The 20,347-nt window shown below is 35.4% G+C and overlaps 1 protein-coding gene across 1 annotated transcript in view; it reads left to right on the top strand.

Annotated features, from left to right (window-relative positions):
• Window positions 1–20,347, top strand: part of LRRC2 (leucine rich repeat containing 2) — a 183,745-nt gene that overhangs the window by 147,796 nt on the left and 15,602 nt on the right. Inside the window, exons 6-8 of the mRNA XM_072596867.1 lie at window positions 15,137–15,282; window positions 17,350–17,502; window positions 19,064–19,200. Of these exons, the coding sequence (XP_072452968.1) occupies window positions 15,137–15,282; window positions 17,350–17,502; window positions 19,064–19,200 (436 nt within the window). The remainder of the gene's footprint in view (window positions 1–15,136; window positions 15,283–17,349; window positions 17,503–19,063; window positions 19,201–20,347) is intronic.

Below are 20,347 nucleotides of genomic sequence, written 5' to 3'. Positions count from 1 at the left end.
AAAGGACTTAGTGGCTAGGATTTAAGGGGCAATCCTTTCTCACATGTTCTCTTCATATGTCTCATTGCCTTTAAATTTGAACTGGTTCTTCATAAAGATTTTGTGTATGCATGTGAATAGTATACTCTTAGGCAAAGGAGGGGAGGAATTATATGATTATCATTCTTGTTATGCAACTTTGGTAAAAAATATAATATCGTTCTAGTGGTTGATTGATAATGGAGAGCACATCTAATGGGGGCTCAAAAACTTAAGTGTTAAAAACCCTAGTGACCTTGCAGGTTACCCTTAGAACCCTGAGAGACAGTAGTTTCTCTGTAATCTGTTTTTCATCTGGGCTTTCAACCTTTCAGTATGAGGGAGACTTGGAAGAATGATCCTAGAGAGGGTACTAATAATGTTAATTTATATTTATGAGGGTTGTATATGTATGTGTCAATTAATTATTTTATTGTGGAAGAAGCAAATGACAGTTTTATGCCTTCTAGTTATAAATATAGTTCTATATCTAGCTGTGCATAGTAATACTGTTTTAGTATTGAGAGAAGTCCCAGACATAATTCATATGTAAACTTTGCTTCAGTGATTCCTTCTCCCCCAGTTCTTGAAATGGGATGAGACAAGTTTGTAAATAAAGACTAATTTCCTCTTTTTGGCATCAGACTCTGCCAGGAGTGAATTTGGTCTGTATAAATCCACAAAGTAGCTCCTTGTGGGAGGAGATGTTCACTGAATTGCAAGTGACAAGAAATGTTTTATTTGTCCCAGACCCTAGCATTTGTGGTAGAAGCAATGGTAGTTGGACTAGGTCTCAGATGGTGTAAAAGAATTGAAGTTAAATGGATTTGAGAATGTTAGAATACAAATAGGGGGAGCATGGAATAATTTAGCTGTTAGGTTTATAGATAAAGAAAGAAATTATTACCAAAACAATGATAGAGAGCATTACAGGATGTAAAATAGATAATGTTAATTACATTAAATTAAAAAGGCTTTGCACAAACAAAACCAATGCAATCAGAGTTAAAATAAAAGCAAAAAACTGGGGGAAAATTTGCAAGTTTCTCTAATAAAAATCTAGTTTTTCAAATATATAGATAATGGAGTCAAATTTATAAGAATCCAAATCATTCTCTAATTCATAAATGATGAAAGAATGTGAACAGGTAGTTTTTGGATGAAGAAATCAAAGCTATATACAATCATATGAAAAAATGCTCTAAATCATTATTGATTAGAGGAATGCAAATTAAAGAACCCTGAGCTACCACCTTATACTTATCATATTGTCTAATATGGCAGAAAACAAAAATGACAAATGTTAGAGGGGATGTAGGAAAAGTGGGACACTAAGGCACTTTTGATGGAGTTGTGAACTGATCTAGTCATCATGAAAGATAACTTGGAACTAAACCCAAAGGGCTAGAAAACTGCATATTATCTGACCCAGCAATATCACTATTAGGTTTGTATCCAAAAAGAGATACAAAAGAAAAGGGAAAAAGATCCACCTGTACAAAAATATTTATAGCAGCTCTTTTTGTGGTAGCAAATAATTGGAAATTGAGGGGATATCCATCAATTAAGGAATGGCTGAACAAGCTGTGGTATATGATTGTAACAGAATACTATTGTGCTAAAAGAAATGACGAGCAGTATGCTCTCAGAAAAAACCTGGAAAAACTTACATAAGCTGATGCAAAGTGTGGTGAGCAGAACCAGGGGAACATTGCACACAGAAACAGCAATATTATATGATATTCAACTGTGAATGACTTAGCTATTCTCAGCAATAAAATAATCTAAGAAACTTCCAAGGAACTTATGATGCGAAATGTGCTTTCATCTCTAGAGAAAGAGTTTATGGAGTTTAAATGCAAATTAAAGTATAATTATTTAAAATTTCTTCATTTTCTTGCTTTTTTGAGTACATTTTTCTCTCATAACATGACTAATATGGAAATATGTTTTGCATGACTGAACATGTATAATCTATATCAAATTATTGGCTTTCTGAAAGAGGGGGGAAAGGAGGAAAGAAGAGAGAGAACTTGGAACTCAAAATTTAAAAATAATGCATGTTAAAAATTGTTTTTACATATATTTGGTAAAATATTTTTAAAAAGAATGTTTGAATATGGGGCTCATGAGTATATGAAGGTTTGTAGTTCCAATGACTGTAAATAGCAAATATGTCTTTGTTATGCTCTCCAAATAGATATGTTGATGAGCATGAGCTATTTCATGTCTATACTATGGTTTGTGTCCATGTGAATGTATCCAATTAGTTGCATATTCCTGGACAACTTTAGGGATCATTTGTCCTCTCAGTACCTGGAGATAGATTTGTTTGAATGGACTTAGCTGGCAGATGGCTAATCACAATGGGTGGTATCCCATTGTGTGGGAAGATTCTGAATTAGGTTTTGAGTTTGTTTCTGTGGGACCATAGGGGTCATTATAGATCAGGGAATCTCTAAATCTTCTTTGACAGTAATCTTTTTGTTCAAGTCTTTCTCTCATCACTTCTCCTAAAGATATTTTTCAACTTCATCATAAACTCTACTCCTTTCATCGCTCAGAGGACCTGAGTTCAAATCCAGGGACTATCTTTTGCATCTTTTTGTATCCCTAAGGTTTAGCATAGTGCTTGGCACATAGTTGGTACTTAATAAATGATTATTGATTGATTGATTGGTTGGTTGGTTCTTCTATTAACTAGATAAGTGATTAATTTCTCTAGGTTCCACTTTCCTCATCTGTAAAATGAGGGAGTAGATAACTTTGAGAGTCCCTTCCTGTTTACATCTATGGTGCTTTTATCTTAGATTAATCAAAAAATCAATGGGCAGTAAACTTGTTTTCCTGTTAGATGCTAACAAAATTTCATATTTAGAGAAGTGACTAGAGGTAAAGAACAGTAGCTTGAGAGTTAGGAGACCTTCGCCTGACTACCAAATCTTTTAGTACTAGCTTTATTTTGGCCTTACATATTCTCTAAATTTCAAGTTTTATATCTATAAAGAGAGGAATTTTTATTAGATTAGATTTGTATTAGATTAGAGATTAGGTGATCTCTAAGATATCCTAGCTCTAAAATTTTGTTATTCTCAGCACCTATGAAGACTTTTCTGTGCACAATTAGATTATAAAACCAAAAGCAATAGACTTTATCAGTCAGTTCTTTTTACTGATGGCAGTAAAACTGCAATAAAAACATATCCATAAGCCTTTTGCAAACCAGGGACCAACTCTGCATTTAATTGTCAAAAAGAAACGAAGAGTATTTTGAACTTCGTCTAAATTCAATCATCACAACAGGGAGCAGTATGGATAGTGTTTTAGCTAATGATAACTATCATAATTAAATATGAATATAACTCATACTGTGATCAGATATTTGAGCCGTCAAATATTGTTAAAATGCAATTGACATAAAGTTACTCCTCTGACTAGTTCTGATTGATAATACCTGGAATAGTAGAAGAGAAAACTTCATAGGTAGAACTGACATTTCAAAGAATCATAGATTCAGAGGTGTTAGGGGCTTTGGAGATTATCCAGTCCAATCATCTCATTTTAGTTTAAAATGGCACTTAAAGTATTGTTAAAGTTCCATTCACAGTTTTATTTAGATTAATAAGAGGAATCCCTCAGACTGTATGAATAATAGCCAAGAGAGCAAAGGTAGAGGGGCTCTCCATATATAACTTGGGGGTAGGTACGGATTCTGCAAGCAGCAGAATATTGCACATATAACGTATATAAATATGTACATATGTATGTTTACACATACACACATATGTATACATAGATACACACACATATGGGATGTTGAGGAGCTAAGTGTTGTGCTAGACATCCTTTCACTTTAAAGCAGTGGCCTCTTTCAGCCATTGTCATTTCCTTTCCTTGTCTGAAATTAATCCTTTTTTTCAGTAGCTAATCTAAGGGATTTTATTGTTTAGAGTGTCAAAGTTTAGAGTTTATGTTGCCATATCTGGATACTGGCCAATGAAAGCCCAGTTCTTATGAACATGTACAGCATGCTGCTGATGCAATTCCCCATATGTAATTGACAGAATGTGCAGATCATCTATAATTGTTTCCTGTTCACTTACTGTGTGGTGAAGAGGAACATGTAGCCCATTATAGACTTTGAAAGTACTTAGCTCCCATTTGCACTGGAGTCAGGTTCCTAGATGATAGCTACATTTTTCCCTTAGCATTCATGGGTAACCCTAAGGACTTTTGGGATTTTCTCTAATAATTTTCTCTAATAAATTAGCATCTCCCTTAATTAGCACATCAATATCATTTAACCAACTCATATCAATTTTTTTTTACAAAGGGATATTTATTAAAAAGATATAACCAGAAGAGAAGACAAACATATTCCCCCTAAAGCAGGGCCACATTCCCCCTATACTAACTTAGTTCCTGGGGAGATTTGGCTAAGATTTAAAGGGGTCCTTACAAAGAATTTGCTCCACTAAGTTGACTCTAAATGTGGTACATTCAATGGATGAGTTACTCTCTTGTTTATAGACAATGGATAAGTTTCTTGCTTCTCTGACCATTTGGTTCTGAGTCAGATACCACAGATCACTCCTTGTACCTACACTGGTTTTGGGCTTGTCTGTCTATCTGGGTATAATGATAGCACTTGTCTCCTGAGGTTGTTGTGAGGATAAAATGAGATAATATTGTAAAGCACTTAGCACAGTGCCTGGTTCATAGTGAGTGCTATATAGAAGTTAGTGATTAGTATTATTTAGGAAGAAAGAAGCCAGCCTTCTGGTTTGAGTGTCAGACTTATAGTTTGGAAGGTCTGAGTTCTAATTCTATGTTAGACATTAACTAGCTATGTAATTCAGGGCAAATAACTTAACCTCTCTCTATCTAAATTTCCTTATTTGTAAAATGAGGATATTTATCTTACTGGGTTGTCATGAGGTCTTAAAAGTGCTTTGCAAACCTCAATAAAATGCACTTAAATGTTAGGAATTGTTATTATTCATTAAAAAAAAACATTTTTGCTTTTCTAACCATTTTATTTATTTCTCAACCACAGAAAATCATTCTTATAGTTTTAGTGTGTAGTGGAAAGAATTCTGGGCTAATATTCAGAAGATTAGATTCCAACTCTGACTCTTCCTTTATCTAGAGGTAAAACTAAATTATTTCTTTTCAGTTCTGGAAGGCTATCATTCTTATTCTAAAGGGTACAATGTCTAGGTTGCATTTTACATCCAAAGTGGAGTAAAGAATTGAAGAACTTATCTAGATGATATAAACCAAGTATTACCTCAGTACACATAGTGGGTACAGTGGATTGGAGAGAAGTACAATCGTGCCAGAAAGAGCTACTGCCAAGCTATTGCAATATTCCAGATAATGAACAAGTTCTAAAGACATCCTTAAACTTTAAAAGCTTTTTGATTCCCCTTCAGAATTTCTCTCTACTTTGATATTGCATTGAAGTGGCAGCCAAGATGGAGATGACTGATTTTAAAGTGACATGTCCAAAATGACTCCTGTATTTTAAAGGGAATCATTATATTGGAAGCTGAATTTAATAGTGTTGTAGTCTGTAATCGAGTTTCTTTCACTAAATATCTCTCTATAGAGTCCATCAGCCCTCAAAACCTACATGATCTCAGGAAAACTGCCAGCTATTTGAGATTACATATTAGGGTCTTTGAAGATCTTGTAAGAAAAACTTTGATTGTAAATGGTGTAAAACATGGGGAATAGTCAAGTCAACAGTATTCTTAAGACATCACCTGGGTGCTTGGGCGCTCAACATTACACAAGTTTCAGTTCTAATCAATTCATTAAATTCATTGAGTACTTACTATGTTCAAGACACCCAATTAGATTGATATTCACAAATGATCCTATTTTAAATTTTTGGGTACCTCTCTATGCCCTGAAAAGAAACTCATTCCTATTAGATAAGCCAGAAACAAGGCTGTATTTTATTTTTATATGCTCCAATTTTTAGTGCTCTCTATCCACCTACCTCAACAAAACATGTCCAAAAGAGTCAGACGTGAAACAGAGATAATGATGGTTATTTCCCCTACATGCATATCTATGTGTAATGAATGCACACACATTCATGCACTCTTACTTTTCTTAATACCATTTCTTCTTTCTCAAACAGCATATCAGGTATTGTTAGATTAGGAGACCAAATATAGGGGATTCATCCACAAAGTTGAAGAAAAGAGTTTGTCATTGAAATGTAAAGTTTGTACACTACATGCAGCATAAATGTAACAGGATTTCTCTGGCAAGTAACCCCTCTGTGCATTAATAAATAAGTTAAGGAAATAGAAGAACCCAAATTCAACCCTTCTTTTCTCCTCCTTCACCAAGGATTTTGGCTCAAAATAATAAAAGTGCAAGGGGAAATTTATGTCTTCAGATTATATATCTCTCTCTTGGCTTTTTATTTCTCTTACCGTCTTAGTCTAGTTTACAAGGCTTTTGCAGGTAATACCTTCATGTCTGGAATTTTGGAAGAAAAATCCATTGTTCAGCAGCTTCCCTACTAGGGCAACTGCATTCACAGTCAAGTCAAATAAATAATTATTTATTTAGTTCCTCCTGTGTGTCAGACACTGTCCTAAGCATCAGGATACAAGGAAAGGGGGGGGGGGGGGAATAGTCCCTACCTTTATAGATCTAACAGTTAAATGGAGGAGAGAATATACGAGAAATTATGTACAAACAAGATAGATACAGGGTGAACTGGAGACAATCTCAAAAGGAAAGCATTAAGGGAACAAGGAAAAGTTTCTTGCAAAAGGTGGCATTTTAGCTGAGACTTGGAGGAAGTCATGGAAGCAGAAGAAGAGATAAGGAAGGACAACATTCCTGACATGGGGAGACAGCCAGTGAAATGGCCAGAGCTGAGAGATGGAGTGTTTTATGTGAAGAACAGTCAGGCTGCTAAATCTGTGTGGAGGGGTCTAAGGTGTAAGAAGATTAGAAAAGGCCAGATTATTCAGGGCTTTAAAAACCAGGCAGAAGATTTTATATTTGATGCTAGATGAATTTATCACACTATTCCAGATAGCATTGCCACTCATTTTCTATCACCCAAATAACAAGACATTAAAGTTATTGATCACTAATAAATTATGTAGAACACTAGGATAAACAGTGATGAAGGAATGCACAGATATCACAGTGAGAAAGGATGACTATTGTGGGTGGAAGCTGCCCATGGCTTTAACTTTTTCTGCTCACAGAGAAGTGAAACAAAAACTACAGAGAAATGGAATAATCAGTTTCAGCTATTTTCTCTCTGGTTCAGAGGCAGGAGAGGAAGAATTTGTTTTTAAGGGCATCAGGGATCATCTCACGCATTCACTACATTTAGTCTTTCCCAGTCGCAGTCATTGCGTTGTTAATGGGAGGTAGCCATGGTTGTGCTAGTGATAACTACATCTTTCAAGTCTTTCAAAGAGAGAGGGCTAAACGTTTTACTCTGTAAAATCTGTATGATCTTAAAAACAGAGGCAATCTGAGCTTCTAACTCTCAGTCACAGTTTGTTTCTTGTCTCCAGAAATTTTTGTTAAATAGTCTATGTATCTCATCACCCACTCCCATGTTCTTGGCTTCGGTGACCAATGGTCTCCCGGGAATCTTTCCATTTTCATTGTTATTCCAATCAAATTCGGATGCCATGATAGGGAAATATTTAAGGTCGGATCATTCTCCTCTATTCCTCTCCTCCTCCATCATTGTTTTCATTCTAATTTCATTCTTAAATGTTGTCAGAAAGAGCAGACTTAGGTCTCTTACAAAGCTTTCTTTAAAGCTTTTCTTTGGCTACCACTGTTTTTGGTTCTTTTATGAATTACTACTGTTCCTAACCTCCTATTATCCTTATTCACAGGATATTACAGTTTTACATTATCCTGTCATACTGTTCTTGGCTGTTATTTTTCTTCATCTAGCAAGAAGATAGGAAGATTTTTGTATAGGTGGATGGTATGGGTTGGTATAGGCTCTTTTGTTCTCATACTAGCAATTCATGTGCAGAAGTTAAGCTTCCTCAAGACAGTGATAGTTCTTTGTCAAAGTCTGTTCTTTGAAATATTCCATTTTTAAAAACTATCCAGAGCTTCTTTATGTGGGTCAGGTTGAAGTCATCTCGATTGTACAATACTTCTCATTCTTTAATTTTTTCTTCTAATTTATTATTGATTTCATCCTTGTCTTAACAAGTTAATCATCTGCACACAGACAGATGATTCAGAAATGACTCTACATTGGTAACCATTTATTTTCTATTTGTAAAAGGTATGATCAGTTTTCTTTTTTTGGTCATATTTGGTGCTTGTCATGTTTAATTCATCCCAAGATTTTTCTCAAACAAATATTTTTGTTATGGGGGCAGCATTTTTCTCTATAACCCACAAACCTTTAACCTTTCTCATATCTCATGGAAATCTTGTCTATAAGCTACAAACTTTTAATCTTGCCCATGTCACTTCTGAGCCTTGTTCTTCAATATATTTTATTCCATCTACCTTTATGCTTGATTTTGCTTTAAAACTACACAGTACTAAATTTTATGTCAATTTAATTTTAAAGGTCTTACCAAGGCATTTATAGATTTTTCTCTACTTCTTCATTTACTACAACAAATTCAAATAGACACAAATCCCTGTGAGCTACATACTGACTTAGAAAGTCACATATTAATACTGTTTATATTATGTTGTATTTTTACTTATTTTGTTAAATATTTTCCAGTTACATGTTTATCTAGTTGAAGCCACACTGAAGTTTCGTGGTTGCTTGGAGCAGGTGGGCCTTGAGTTTGACACATCTGTATTATAACATGTCAGCCTATAAGCTTTGTCTTTATAATGTTATTTTTAGAAAATGCTTATTATTATGACTTGAAATATGAGATGATCAGGTATCCCATGAAATGATGCTTCTTTTTGTCTTCAGATATGTGATAAAATCAACTTCATTAATATCATTATTTTCATTTCTAAGGGGAAATCTGTGAGCCATCCTCACATTTATCTGCAATTTGCTTTTGTCTATTCATTTCATCTGTAGTAAAGGTATCGAGAACTACATGCTTCAGTCCAACCTCCAGGATGCATATTCATTGGCCAAAGATCTCACATTTAGAATGTTAATATGAAATTAACGTTTAGAAATGTTAAAGCATTTTTCCTGAGTATCCTTTACCTCCTCCCATGTTCTTCTAATATAACCGTAGAAATGGAGGAGAGGAGTCACATAGGCTCATTTTCCATGAACTTTTTTTTGCTGTTGTTTCTACTGTCATTTCATAGGTTGATATGCTCAAAGAATCAGTCACTAAGAGGGGTCAACTTATTAATGAGGAAATTCTTCACATTTAGATAGGTTGGTCCTTAGTAAGTAACTGGCATCATATCAGGTAAATAACCTCTTCTAGTCTTCGTTTCCTCATCTATAAATTGTAGTTAATGATAGTATTTACTTCCCAGGATGGTTGTGCAAATAAAATGAGATAGCATGGAAAGCACTTTGTAAACCTTAAGGTACTATAGAAAGAAAGAAAGACGAAAAGAAGGAGGGAAGGAGGGAGGAGAGGGAGGGAAAGAAGCAATAAATGTAGGAAATTAGGAGGGAGAGAAAGAAGGAGGGAAACAAGCATTTATTAAATGCTTACTATATGCAGGCACTATGCTGTGGCTTGTTTTTCAATGGGATTGTACTCATTGTATCAAGAAAGTCTCGTAAAACTGCAAAAGCTTTCTGGGTAATATCGATAACCACTTGAAAGTGTCCAAACTATCTACACAGAAAAAAAAAAACAAATGAATGAAGAATACCTGTTGTCAGGCTATGAAATGCAATTGGAAGGACAACCTATAAAACTGATCCATTGACATAAGTATCTTGAGCATTTACTGTACTCCCCAAATGAACTGCACTCCCCAAAATAGAGGAGCAAAAGCTTGACTTGATTGCTTATGGGTAATAGTGCAGTGATTTTAATAATCCTAAATTTATGAGACATGAAGGAAGTCAGGGAAGCTAGAGGATAAAGACATAGAGGCAGAGAATTCCAGATATGGGAAAAAGATAGTGAAAACACTCTGAGTGAGGAGATGGAATCTCATGTGCAAAAGAAAAGCAAGGAGGCTAGCATCACTAGATTACAGTGTACCTGGAAGACAGTAAGGCACAAGAAGTTTGGAAAGGAAGGGCCCAGGTTAGAAAGTTTTTAGAAATCAAACAGGATTTTATTTTTCATCTAGGAAGTTATTGGAGTTTAGTGTGTGTGTGTGTGTGTGTGTGTGTGTATGTGTGTGTGTGGCAGAGAGAGAGAGAAAGAGACAGACACAGAGACAGAGACAGAGACAGAGACAGAGAGACAGAGAGATGATTGGACCTGAACATCAGGAAGATGACTTTGACAGCTAAATGATGGATGGACTACAGAGTGGAGAGATCTGAGGTTAGAGAGTCCAATAAGCAGGCTATTGCAATAGTCCAAGAATGAAGTGATAAGGGCCTTGCACCACTGCAGTTGCAGAGAAAAGGGAGAATATACAAGATATGTTAAGAATGTTGAAACAACTGAACTTGACCATTGATGGAATATGGGGGGTGAGACATCAAGGGGTTGAGGATGATACCTAGTTTGTGATTCAGGGGAACTGGGAAGATGATGGGACTCTTGACAGGAATAGGGAAGTTTGGAAGTGATAACAGTTTTGGGGAAAGAAAATGAATTCAGTTTGGGACATGTTGAGTTTAAGATGTCTATAAACTGTTTAGTTTGAAACAGAAAAAGTCAATTGGAAATGCAAAATTAAAGACTGGAAGAGAGGTTAGGGCTAGACAACTATATCTGAGTATTATCTGCATAGAAATAATAATTGAAATCATGGGTGCTGATTATAAAAGGTCAGAAGAGAAAAGAAGAGGAGAGGGCACAGGACAGAGACTAGTTGTGTTACTATCTTCACTAATTGAGATGGTACTCATATTGATGAGATCAGGAAACAATTATAATATAGAAATGCTATATGGAATTAACATTTCTATACTAGAATGTATGCATATTGAGGACAGGGACTTTTTTTGCCTCTGCATCAGCAGTGCTTAGTATATAATAGTTGCTTAATAAATGTCTGCTGGTTGATTGACTATTATACATGCCATTATTTCCCCCTCATGGTATACATTGACCAAAGTCTATTTTTAAAATTAAACAGTATTGTAGATTGTCTTTGTTGTCATCATTTTCTTAGGAATGTTTTATGTCTATTACTAAGGCCATGTGTAGACATATAGTTCATTCAAATGTACACTTGCACTTTCTTGGCCTTGTAGAGGTGTCAAGAGATCTCGATGCTAGAAATGGATGCCTGCTGGTGTAAGCAGCATTGCACTCAAAAGAGAAATAAAGAAATATAATGAAAGCATCAGTTCTTTTGAAAACAATTTAGAAAAGAAACTAACAGAATCAGTTAATAGGGATTTGTTTGGCACTGAATTCAAACACAGTTCCTTTCCAAATGATTGATGTTTGTAACAAGTGCTAGTGAGACAGAACAGTTTGTAATAATCATACCCTTCATCCAAGGGAACTCAATTTCCTCTTTGGAAAGTAATTACTGGCTGATAGAGTTTTTGCTACTCAATGAAAAAGCCCTTTCAACACTTAAATCTGTTTTTATTTTATGAACAATGCATTTAGTATCTAGTATTTACTCCGAGATGTTATTGCTTAATATCTTCTTTGACTTGATATCATGACTTTCTATAAAACAGATAGCTTTAAAATGCATTTAAAATGTATTCAGATGAAAGGCATTACTCTACGTTAATATTATATTTATGTGTTTGGGTCAAACCATTCTATTAGTTATTCATGTAATGCCTATTGCCATAGGTATATATAAAAAATGGTGAAGGCTTGAAGGTTTAAATGGCTCTTGAAAGAGATTTCGTGAAGATTTATCCTCAGTAACAGCACAGATTTTATTCATAAATTTCCCATCTAAGTCAATAACAGTTAGCCATTAAAATCTTGAGTTCAAAAATAACGATCAAATTTGCACACTCCATCAAAATGTGGAGTCATTTTTTTCCTGATACTGTTACTTTGTCTTTCAAAAAACAAAGCTATATGTGAGGTCAAAAGGTGTTTTCCCTCACTAACATTTCAATGTTTCTGCACTCAGAAAAGTAGGAACAGAAACCATAAAATAATGCCTATCATAAATACCGATAGTACCTACCTAGCAGTTTCTGCACAAATAAAAATGAGATGGTACATGTAAAGGGATTTGTAAGCTGTAAAAATCCGATACAAATGTCAGTTATTACTATTAAGCTTAGAAACCTCTGAGCAGTCGTTTTAAAATTCAATCCACATACAATTCCCTTGGCCCAAAATAGATAGTAGATAATATTTTTAAACTTTGACTCCTCACTCTCACCCCAACCAACATATCCAATGTTATTGATTTTTATCTTCATCACATCTCTCTTAGGCCCCCTTCCTTTTTATGACAGTGCCACCAGCCTAGTGTAGGCTCTCATCACCTCATGCCTAGACTATTTCAAAAGTCTTTTGGGTTTCCCTGTCTGATCTGTCCCTATTCTAGTCCAGTCCCTATTCAGCAATCAAATTAATTTTCCTAAAGCATAGATCTAATTATGCCATCGTGTCACCCATTCAATAAACTCCAGGGCCTTCCTATCACCTCCAGGATCAAATATAAAATTTGCTGTTTGGGATTCAAAGCCCTTTACAACCTAATCCCGTCCTACTTTTCTAGTCTTAATTCTTCCCTCCAATGACAGTGGTTTCATTGCTGTCTGCCTCCTAACTCCCAGGCATTTTTACTGGCTATTGCCTCTCTAGAGTATTCTTCTTCCTCATCTCCATTTCCTGGCTCCTCTGATGTCCTTCAAGTCCCAGTTAAATTCCTACTTTCTTCAAGAAGACTTTCCTGATCTCTTTTAACTTTAGTATCTCCCTTTTTGGGTTATCTTCATTTTATCATATATTTGGGCAGCTAAATGGCACACTGGATAACGCACTGGACCTGGAATCAGGAAGATCTGAGTTCAAATCAGACCTCAGACACATGGCTCTGGGCAAGTCACTTAACCCTGTTTGTCTCAGTTTTCTCATCTGTAAAATAAGCTGGAGAAGGAACTGGCAAACCACTCCATTGTCTTTGCCAAGAAAACCCCAAATGAGGTCCCAAAGAGTTGGACACGACTGATATTGAACAATACTTATATACGCATACACTCATATATATACACATACACATAATTTTTGCAAATAGATGCACATATTGTATATAATTAATTTCTAATCTAATTTAATTTCTATGTTCAAACTATACATATATACTTTAATCTCTATGTAACTACAATTATAACTATAAATTTATATATGTACAAACTATGCATATATGTATGCATGCATGTATGTCTAGTTTGTACATAGTTATTTCATATTTTCTCCATTGGACTGTGAGCTCCTTGAAAGCAACGGTTGTCTTTTGCCTTTCTTTGCTATCCCATTGCTAAGTGCCTGGAACACAGAAGGCATTTAACAAAAGCTTGGTTGCGTGGTTATTTTGCTTAGTTCTTGAAGTGGACCAAAATGACATCACTATGTTGCAGTCAACATACACAGTGTCTGACTGTGGGTGATCAGAGCAATACAAGCTTGGAATGTTCTCTACCACAGGTTGGGCACAAATAGTCCATATGAACATTTGGAGTGGATATGTCTCTAAATTTGCACATCTCACATTTCTTTTGAGCAATTACAATTCTTCTTTGCTCGCAGAGCACAGTGCCTTCTTTGATGTGGGCATGTCACAGTGTTTGGTCATTTGCCAGCATATCCCATGTCAAGAAATCAATTCCAAAGGACTTCAGAGAGCCTTTGAGAGTGTCCTTGTATCACTCCATCTGACCATCACATAAGCACCTGCTTTGTGGGAATTCATAAAATAGTTTGACACTTGAACAGCATGGCCAGTCCTAAATTGCACTCTGCAGCAGCATTTGAATGTTTGACAGTTTAGCTTGAGAAAGTTGGTGACTTATCTTGCCAGGTGATCTTCAGAATCTTCCACAGGCAATAGAAAAGAAAGTGACTCAGTTTCCTGGCATAGCACTGGTATACTGTCCAGGCTTCACAGGCATACAACTTATTAACTGACTCACATATCTCAAACTCCAGTCAAATAGGACCGCTAACCATTCCCTGAACAAGCTGAACCCTGTGCTATTCTTTTTTCTTAGCATACCCTCCCCCTACAATCCACACTGGTTGAAATTTTTTCCTGCTCTTCAAATCCAGACTCTAAAATGAGCTCCCCCATACAGTTTTTCTTTATCTACAGCCCCACAAAGAAAAATGCTCTCTCTACCTATGACTCATACTTTGTACCTTTCTTATGAACTTTTCATTTTCTTACATGTATTAGATATGACATATTCTTGTATGTATTATAGCTTTTTAGTGTAGTATATTCTTTACAAATTATAAGCTCCTGGAGGATAAGGACCATTTGATCAACAAAAAGCATTTATTAAGTGCTTACTAAGTGATGAGCATTGTGCTAAGTTCTAGAGATATTTAAAAAAAGACAAAAACCAGTCCCTATGCATAAAGAGCTTGCGGTTTAACTGGAGAAACAATATGTAAATGACCAGGTACATACAGGATAGAATAGATGGAAAGTCTTTTGAGACAAGAAGGCACTCACACTACAGGAGGTGGGAATTCGACTGAGTTGAGAAGGCATTCACAGAAATGAAGGGGCAGAGGTGAGGAGACAGAGTGTTTGAGGCATGTGAAATGGTACAAAGACCTGGGTGAGGGTGGGGTGGGGGGTGAGGAATGTTGTGTGTGACAAACAGTAGGGAAACCACTGTAGCTGTTTGTCACACACAACTGTCCTTCCCTCTCCATGCCAGTGCTGTTTTTCATACTCCCTGGGTGGCAAAAGCCAAAATAAAACAAAACAAAAAATCCAGCCTTCAAACAGAAATGTATTTGGTATACATTATTTTTACTTCCATAAAATATAATTAAAATGTGTTATTCTTTCTTTTTAGCTAAGTAATTTGAAACAAGTTACATTTGTAGATGTGTCAGCAAATCAGTTGTCCAGTATTCCCATATGTGTTCTCCGGATGTCAAATTTACAGTGGTTGGATATCAGCAACAATCACCTCAATGATCTTCCACAAGATATAGACAGGTAGTTATTTACATTACAAGGTAAAATATTTGATTTTTATTAAAAGTTTAATCAAGTATGACCTTGAAGAAAACATGTAACATTATTTTTGAAACAACAATTACTTTTAGGGATTCTTTTGGTTTCAGAAAAGTGTTTTGCTATATGAAGCAGTGGAAATATTTTTTGTTGTTCAGTCATGTCTGATTCTTCATGACCGCATTTGGGGTTTTCTTGGCAAAGATGTTTGAGTGGTTTGGCCATTTCCTTCTCCAGCTAATTTTGCAAATGAGGAAATTGAGGCAAACAGAGTTAAGTGATTTGCCCAGGGTCACACATCTATCTAGTAAATGTCTTAGGCCAGATTTGAACTCAAGAAGATGAGTTTTCTTGACTTCAGGCCTAGCCTTTTATCCGCTGTGCTACCTAACTGACCAGTGGAAATAATGTTATCTTTGAATCCCAGAGATATGGATTGGAGTATTATCTGACTGACCCTGACTCCGATGCTCAATCCTCATGCACCATTGGGAAAGTTATTTCACTTCCCAAACTGGTTTTCCCATTTGTAAAACAGGCATAATGTTTCTACTGCTTACCTCATGAAGTTTATTAAGGAAGAATTTTGTATAATTTAAAGTCTATGCTGTGAACTGTCATTTAATATTAGTGATTAACTTTCACTTTATGTATTCTTTGCTTCAAGTACTCTTTAACTCACTTAAGTCTCTAATTGGCACCTAATTGTACCATTACCTTTCTATATTGAATTCAATTTAACAAACCCTTATCAAATTGCTACTATGTGCAAGGAATTACATTAAGTTACATGAGATCAAGTGATGTTACATCAACATATCTGCAATGAAACACTCGTATTATTTATTTCTTCTTTCCTATGTATGTCAGTCACTAACTTCAAAGTAATTCTTCAGATGTGGATGAGACAATTATGGAGAAAGTAGTTATGTGATTTCAGCACTTCACAGGACCTAATATGGTTGGTTTAATCTGTTTATTCTTATTACTCATGTCTTATTTTGTCAAAGTATAAATAATTTTTATGATATCTCTCAATCTAAAGGGGATCAGAGGCTACCTAGTCTAATTATCTAATCTTACAGATGAAGATAAAGAAGTGGTCCACCAAAGGACATGCAGCTAATAAGTATCAGAGGCAAGAGTTGAACTGAGATCCTTTGACGTAAGAGCCACTCTTTCCCAGATAACCACACTGTGGTTGTATAGGGATAAGGGTGTTGGACTCAGAAATTAGGTTCTGTGGTTAAAATTCCAGCTCTGATACTTGTTAGCTAAATAACCATGGACAAATCAACTAGCTTATCTGAGGCCCACTTTCCTCATCTAAAAAAATGGAATAGGGTCTCAGCTTTAGATATGGCTGTTGTAGGGCACTCTCTGGTAAAACAAACAAACACACACTCAAAAAATGCCTTCTACCAGAGTGACACCTTGTCTGAAAGTTATTGGCACATTGAGAAGTTAAGCAACCTGACATATACACATACACATACACAAATATACACATACACACATACATGTACATACACATACACATACACATACACATACAAGTATGTGTCAGAGATCAGGCTTGGACCCAGGTCATCTTGACTCTGATACTTGTTCTCTAAAGTGAGCTTCACAATAGGACAGTTGTGGGAAAAAATGTGCCTTTTCAATCTCAAGTGCCATATAAATGTGCTAATGATGAAAAAATAAGTTTATCGCCATAATAGTATCTATTGGTTACATTTCCTAATAGAGTGTAAGCTGCTTGAGAACAAGCAATCTCTCATTTTTTTGTTTGTTTTATCTCCAGTGTTGCCCTAGCACATAGTATGTGCTTTGATAAATGCTTGCCGATTGATTAATTCAAAAGAGAATCAGTTTTATTCGAGCTGACACATTGTTAGATTCAGCTGGTTATAAAAGAGCCAAATGTCTACACAAAATCCCAGTCGCCATGCGATTTTTCTACCACAAGGAGCTGACATATGATACTAACACAGGCTTGTACTCAAGTGGCTTGTTTGCTGAAGTACAATGTCTTTTCCTTCTTCTTAGGCTGGAAGAACTGCAATCCTTTCTCTTACATAAAAACAAACTGACCTACCTCCCTAAGGCTTTACTCAATTTAACAAAGCTCACCTTGTTAGTAGTCAGTGGGGAAGATTTGGTGGAGATTCCAACAGCTATTTGTGAATCAAGCACTTTAAAGTAAGTGAGAAAAGAAAAAAAAATAACCTACAAATCGATTTAGACTGAAAGTAAAGTAAATGATTATCATGAAAGGGATATGGGAGGAAAAAAAAATCTTTGTTTTACTTAAGTGTGCGTCTTTATAAAGATAATTGCACCTTTGGTTGGTCATTTCATGTAACAATGTGATGGCAATAAGGTTTTATTTTGTGCAGGTTTTTTGATAGTATTTTATAGCACTCTAAGGTATATGGAAGTTAGATTAGAGAGACATTAAAATACAAAGCACCAGGAAATCTCAATTAGTCAAACTGAGCTTGGGAAATGGAATCTTCTGACTAACTGGATATTTTGATTACCTGTTACTCAGAAGCCCCTTTTACTCAGATCTTTTTTTTTTTTAAATCTACTGTCTTGTTTAATAAGTATAGCATATGGAACATAATTTATAATTTTTGCAAGTATGAATTGAAGATTTTGAAAATCTTTAGGGGTCCTAATCTTTAAAATCAATTTCTTTGGTATACTCTTGTAAATAAAGGGGATAAAGATAGGTGGCTCTGTTAGATTTCTTTTTTAATTAAATTGCTGGCAGGTTTTTTTTCCTTGTTTATTTAAAAAAGTAGGCCATGTGAAATAAATGATTACCCAAAGCTTCTGATTAAATGTTTTCCTGTATCATATGTTTAAATATTTAAATCTTTCTACATAATGATGATATTAGAAAAGCTTTTGAGCATCTGACAAATACTCACTCACCTCTAATTCATTTCATCATAAGGTTTACTTTGCACCATTCTTCTTATCCTTTCTTTTAATTTTAACAGATAAAGTCTAACTTCTCTAAGCTCAGTAACACTTTATATTCATGGGGAAATTGAAATACTTGAAGGCTGGGATTCACTAAGGACTATAGCTTTCTTCTAGTCTTAGTTTTTCTTTCCTTCTCTTCCTTTCCTTCTCTTCCTTTCCACCTCCTTCACTTTTTCCTCTTCATTCCTTATTTCAGAGGAAATTCCAAATTCAAACATTTCATCACTGGCATACGGGCATTAGAGTGAGAAGCATGATGATGGTGGGTTGGGAGTGGTGACGAGTGGAATGGGGGTTAGAGTTTTACAGATCAGTGCAGTACTGGGAATGAGGAAACAGCAATAGGGGAAGAAGAGAGTGGCTGAAAGGTATTTACTTCCCTCTTTTTTCTTTGCTTTCCCTCTCCACCACCAGTTCTATCACCAGGTTCTTGCTCTCCACCAGCACTGGGACGTGATGAGAGGCAAAAGCAAGAGACTGGAGTGAGGAGGAAGGATGAGGACCTTTTTAGCATGACATTCAGCTGCAAGGGAGGAAAGAAAGGCAGAAAAGGAGAAAGGAGAAAGGGAGGAAATACCCAAAGGGAAACAGCAAGAAGGAAAGGGGAACTTTGGTAACTACCATACCCCAAATTGCAGAAGGCTGTTCTTAAGTAACTATGAGTAGGAAAAGGCCATATATAGAAGATTCACTTGAAAGAAAAAAAATGAAGTTATATATTAAAAGGTTAAAGGAAAACAATATTTTCTTATATCTTTTGTGATAGATTTGTAAGCCTCATGGATAACCCAATTGGCAAAACCAACTATCAAGACAGTGAAGAAATGACAGGAAGTGAACAAGATCGTCAATATTTTGAAAAGGAGTTTATGAAAGCATACATTGAAGATCTAAAAGAAAGAGGTAAATATGTTTAACTTTGGATATATACTTCATTATTTTGTTCATTAATAAGTAGCCAGCCATAAGATTAACACAAGGTGTTTAGAGCACATCATATAAGAAAATTCACACTTTAAAAAAAGCACATACATAAATTTCAGTGAGTTGTGTGCGGTATTATTCAATTTTTTTTTTAAAAATCTCTTTTTTTATACAAATCAACAAATATTTATTAAATGCCTACAATGAACAAAGCAGTATGCAGATACAAATGTACTCTAAGGAAATAAAGAAGCTAGTATGCTGCCTTCACATATATAAATCAATAGAATGGTTTAACAAGTAAGCACGTAAAAAGATATTTTTGTCTTCCAAAAGAAGTCCTACACCTAGAGCCTAGGGACCTCAGATGCTTTCTGTTCCAAATCCCATATTTTACATGTAAGTAAACTGAGGACTCTGTTGGTAAGCTAAGCTGCTTAAGATCACTAAGGAAGCATCAGAAACTCTCATTTTCAGAGCCAGTGCCCTTGGGCTATCTCCCCTTGTCCTCACCTTCCTTTAAAAATTAAGTTTCTCTAATGAATTGAAGTGGTCATTAATTATTTGGCAGTTGGATTGGTAGAACTGAGAAATATAAAGATAATTGAAAATGAATTCTTAATGATGATAGCATGCATTTATATAGTTTTTAAAGGTTTAAACAATGTTTTCCTCACAAGAAGTTTGTGAAATAAATTCTGGAAGTAGTTTTATCCACTTTTGTACCTCAGAAAAACCCCTAAGACTTACAGAGGACCTGCAAAAAAAAACATGACAAGTTAATATTAAAGAGGTTAATATTAATAGAGCTTTAATTAAGCTCTTCTGACTGAGTGAACCCTTAATAAACACTTTTGATTGATTAATTCTAAGTCCCAAAGTATACGCTTTTAAAGTTCCTTGAGTTCTCTTATGATGATGGCCCACATCTATGTGACCTTTTCAGACCAAAAGTACAACAATCATTCACATACTACATTCCCCTATTAGAATTCCTTGGAAACAGGGACTGTATCATATTTGTGCTTGAGTTTCTACCATATAACCCAGGCCTGGCACATAGTAAGCTTTTTGACTGATGGAGCTGGAAGACATTTCAGAGAGACCACTTAATCCAGCCTGTGCC

This window comes from Notamacropus eugenii, chromosome 3 (assembly GCF_028372415.1).
Source record: "Notamacropus eugenii isolate mMacEug1 chromosome 3, mMacEug1.pri_v2, whole genome shotgun sequence".
Taxonomy (NCBI): Eukaryota; Metazoa; Chordata; class Mammalia; order Diprotodontia; family Macropodidae; genus Notamacropus; species Notamacropus eugenii.
This window is presented reverse-complemented; position numbering and strand designations above follow the sequence as displayed.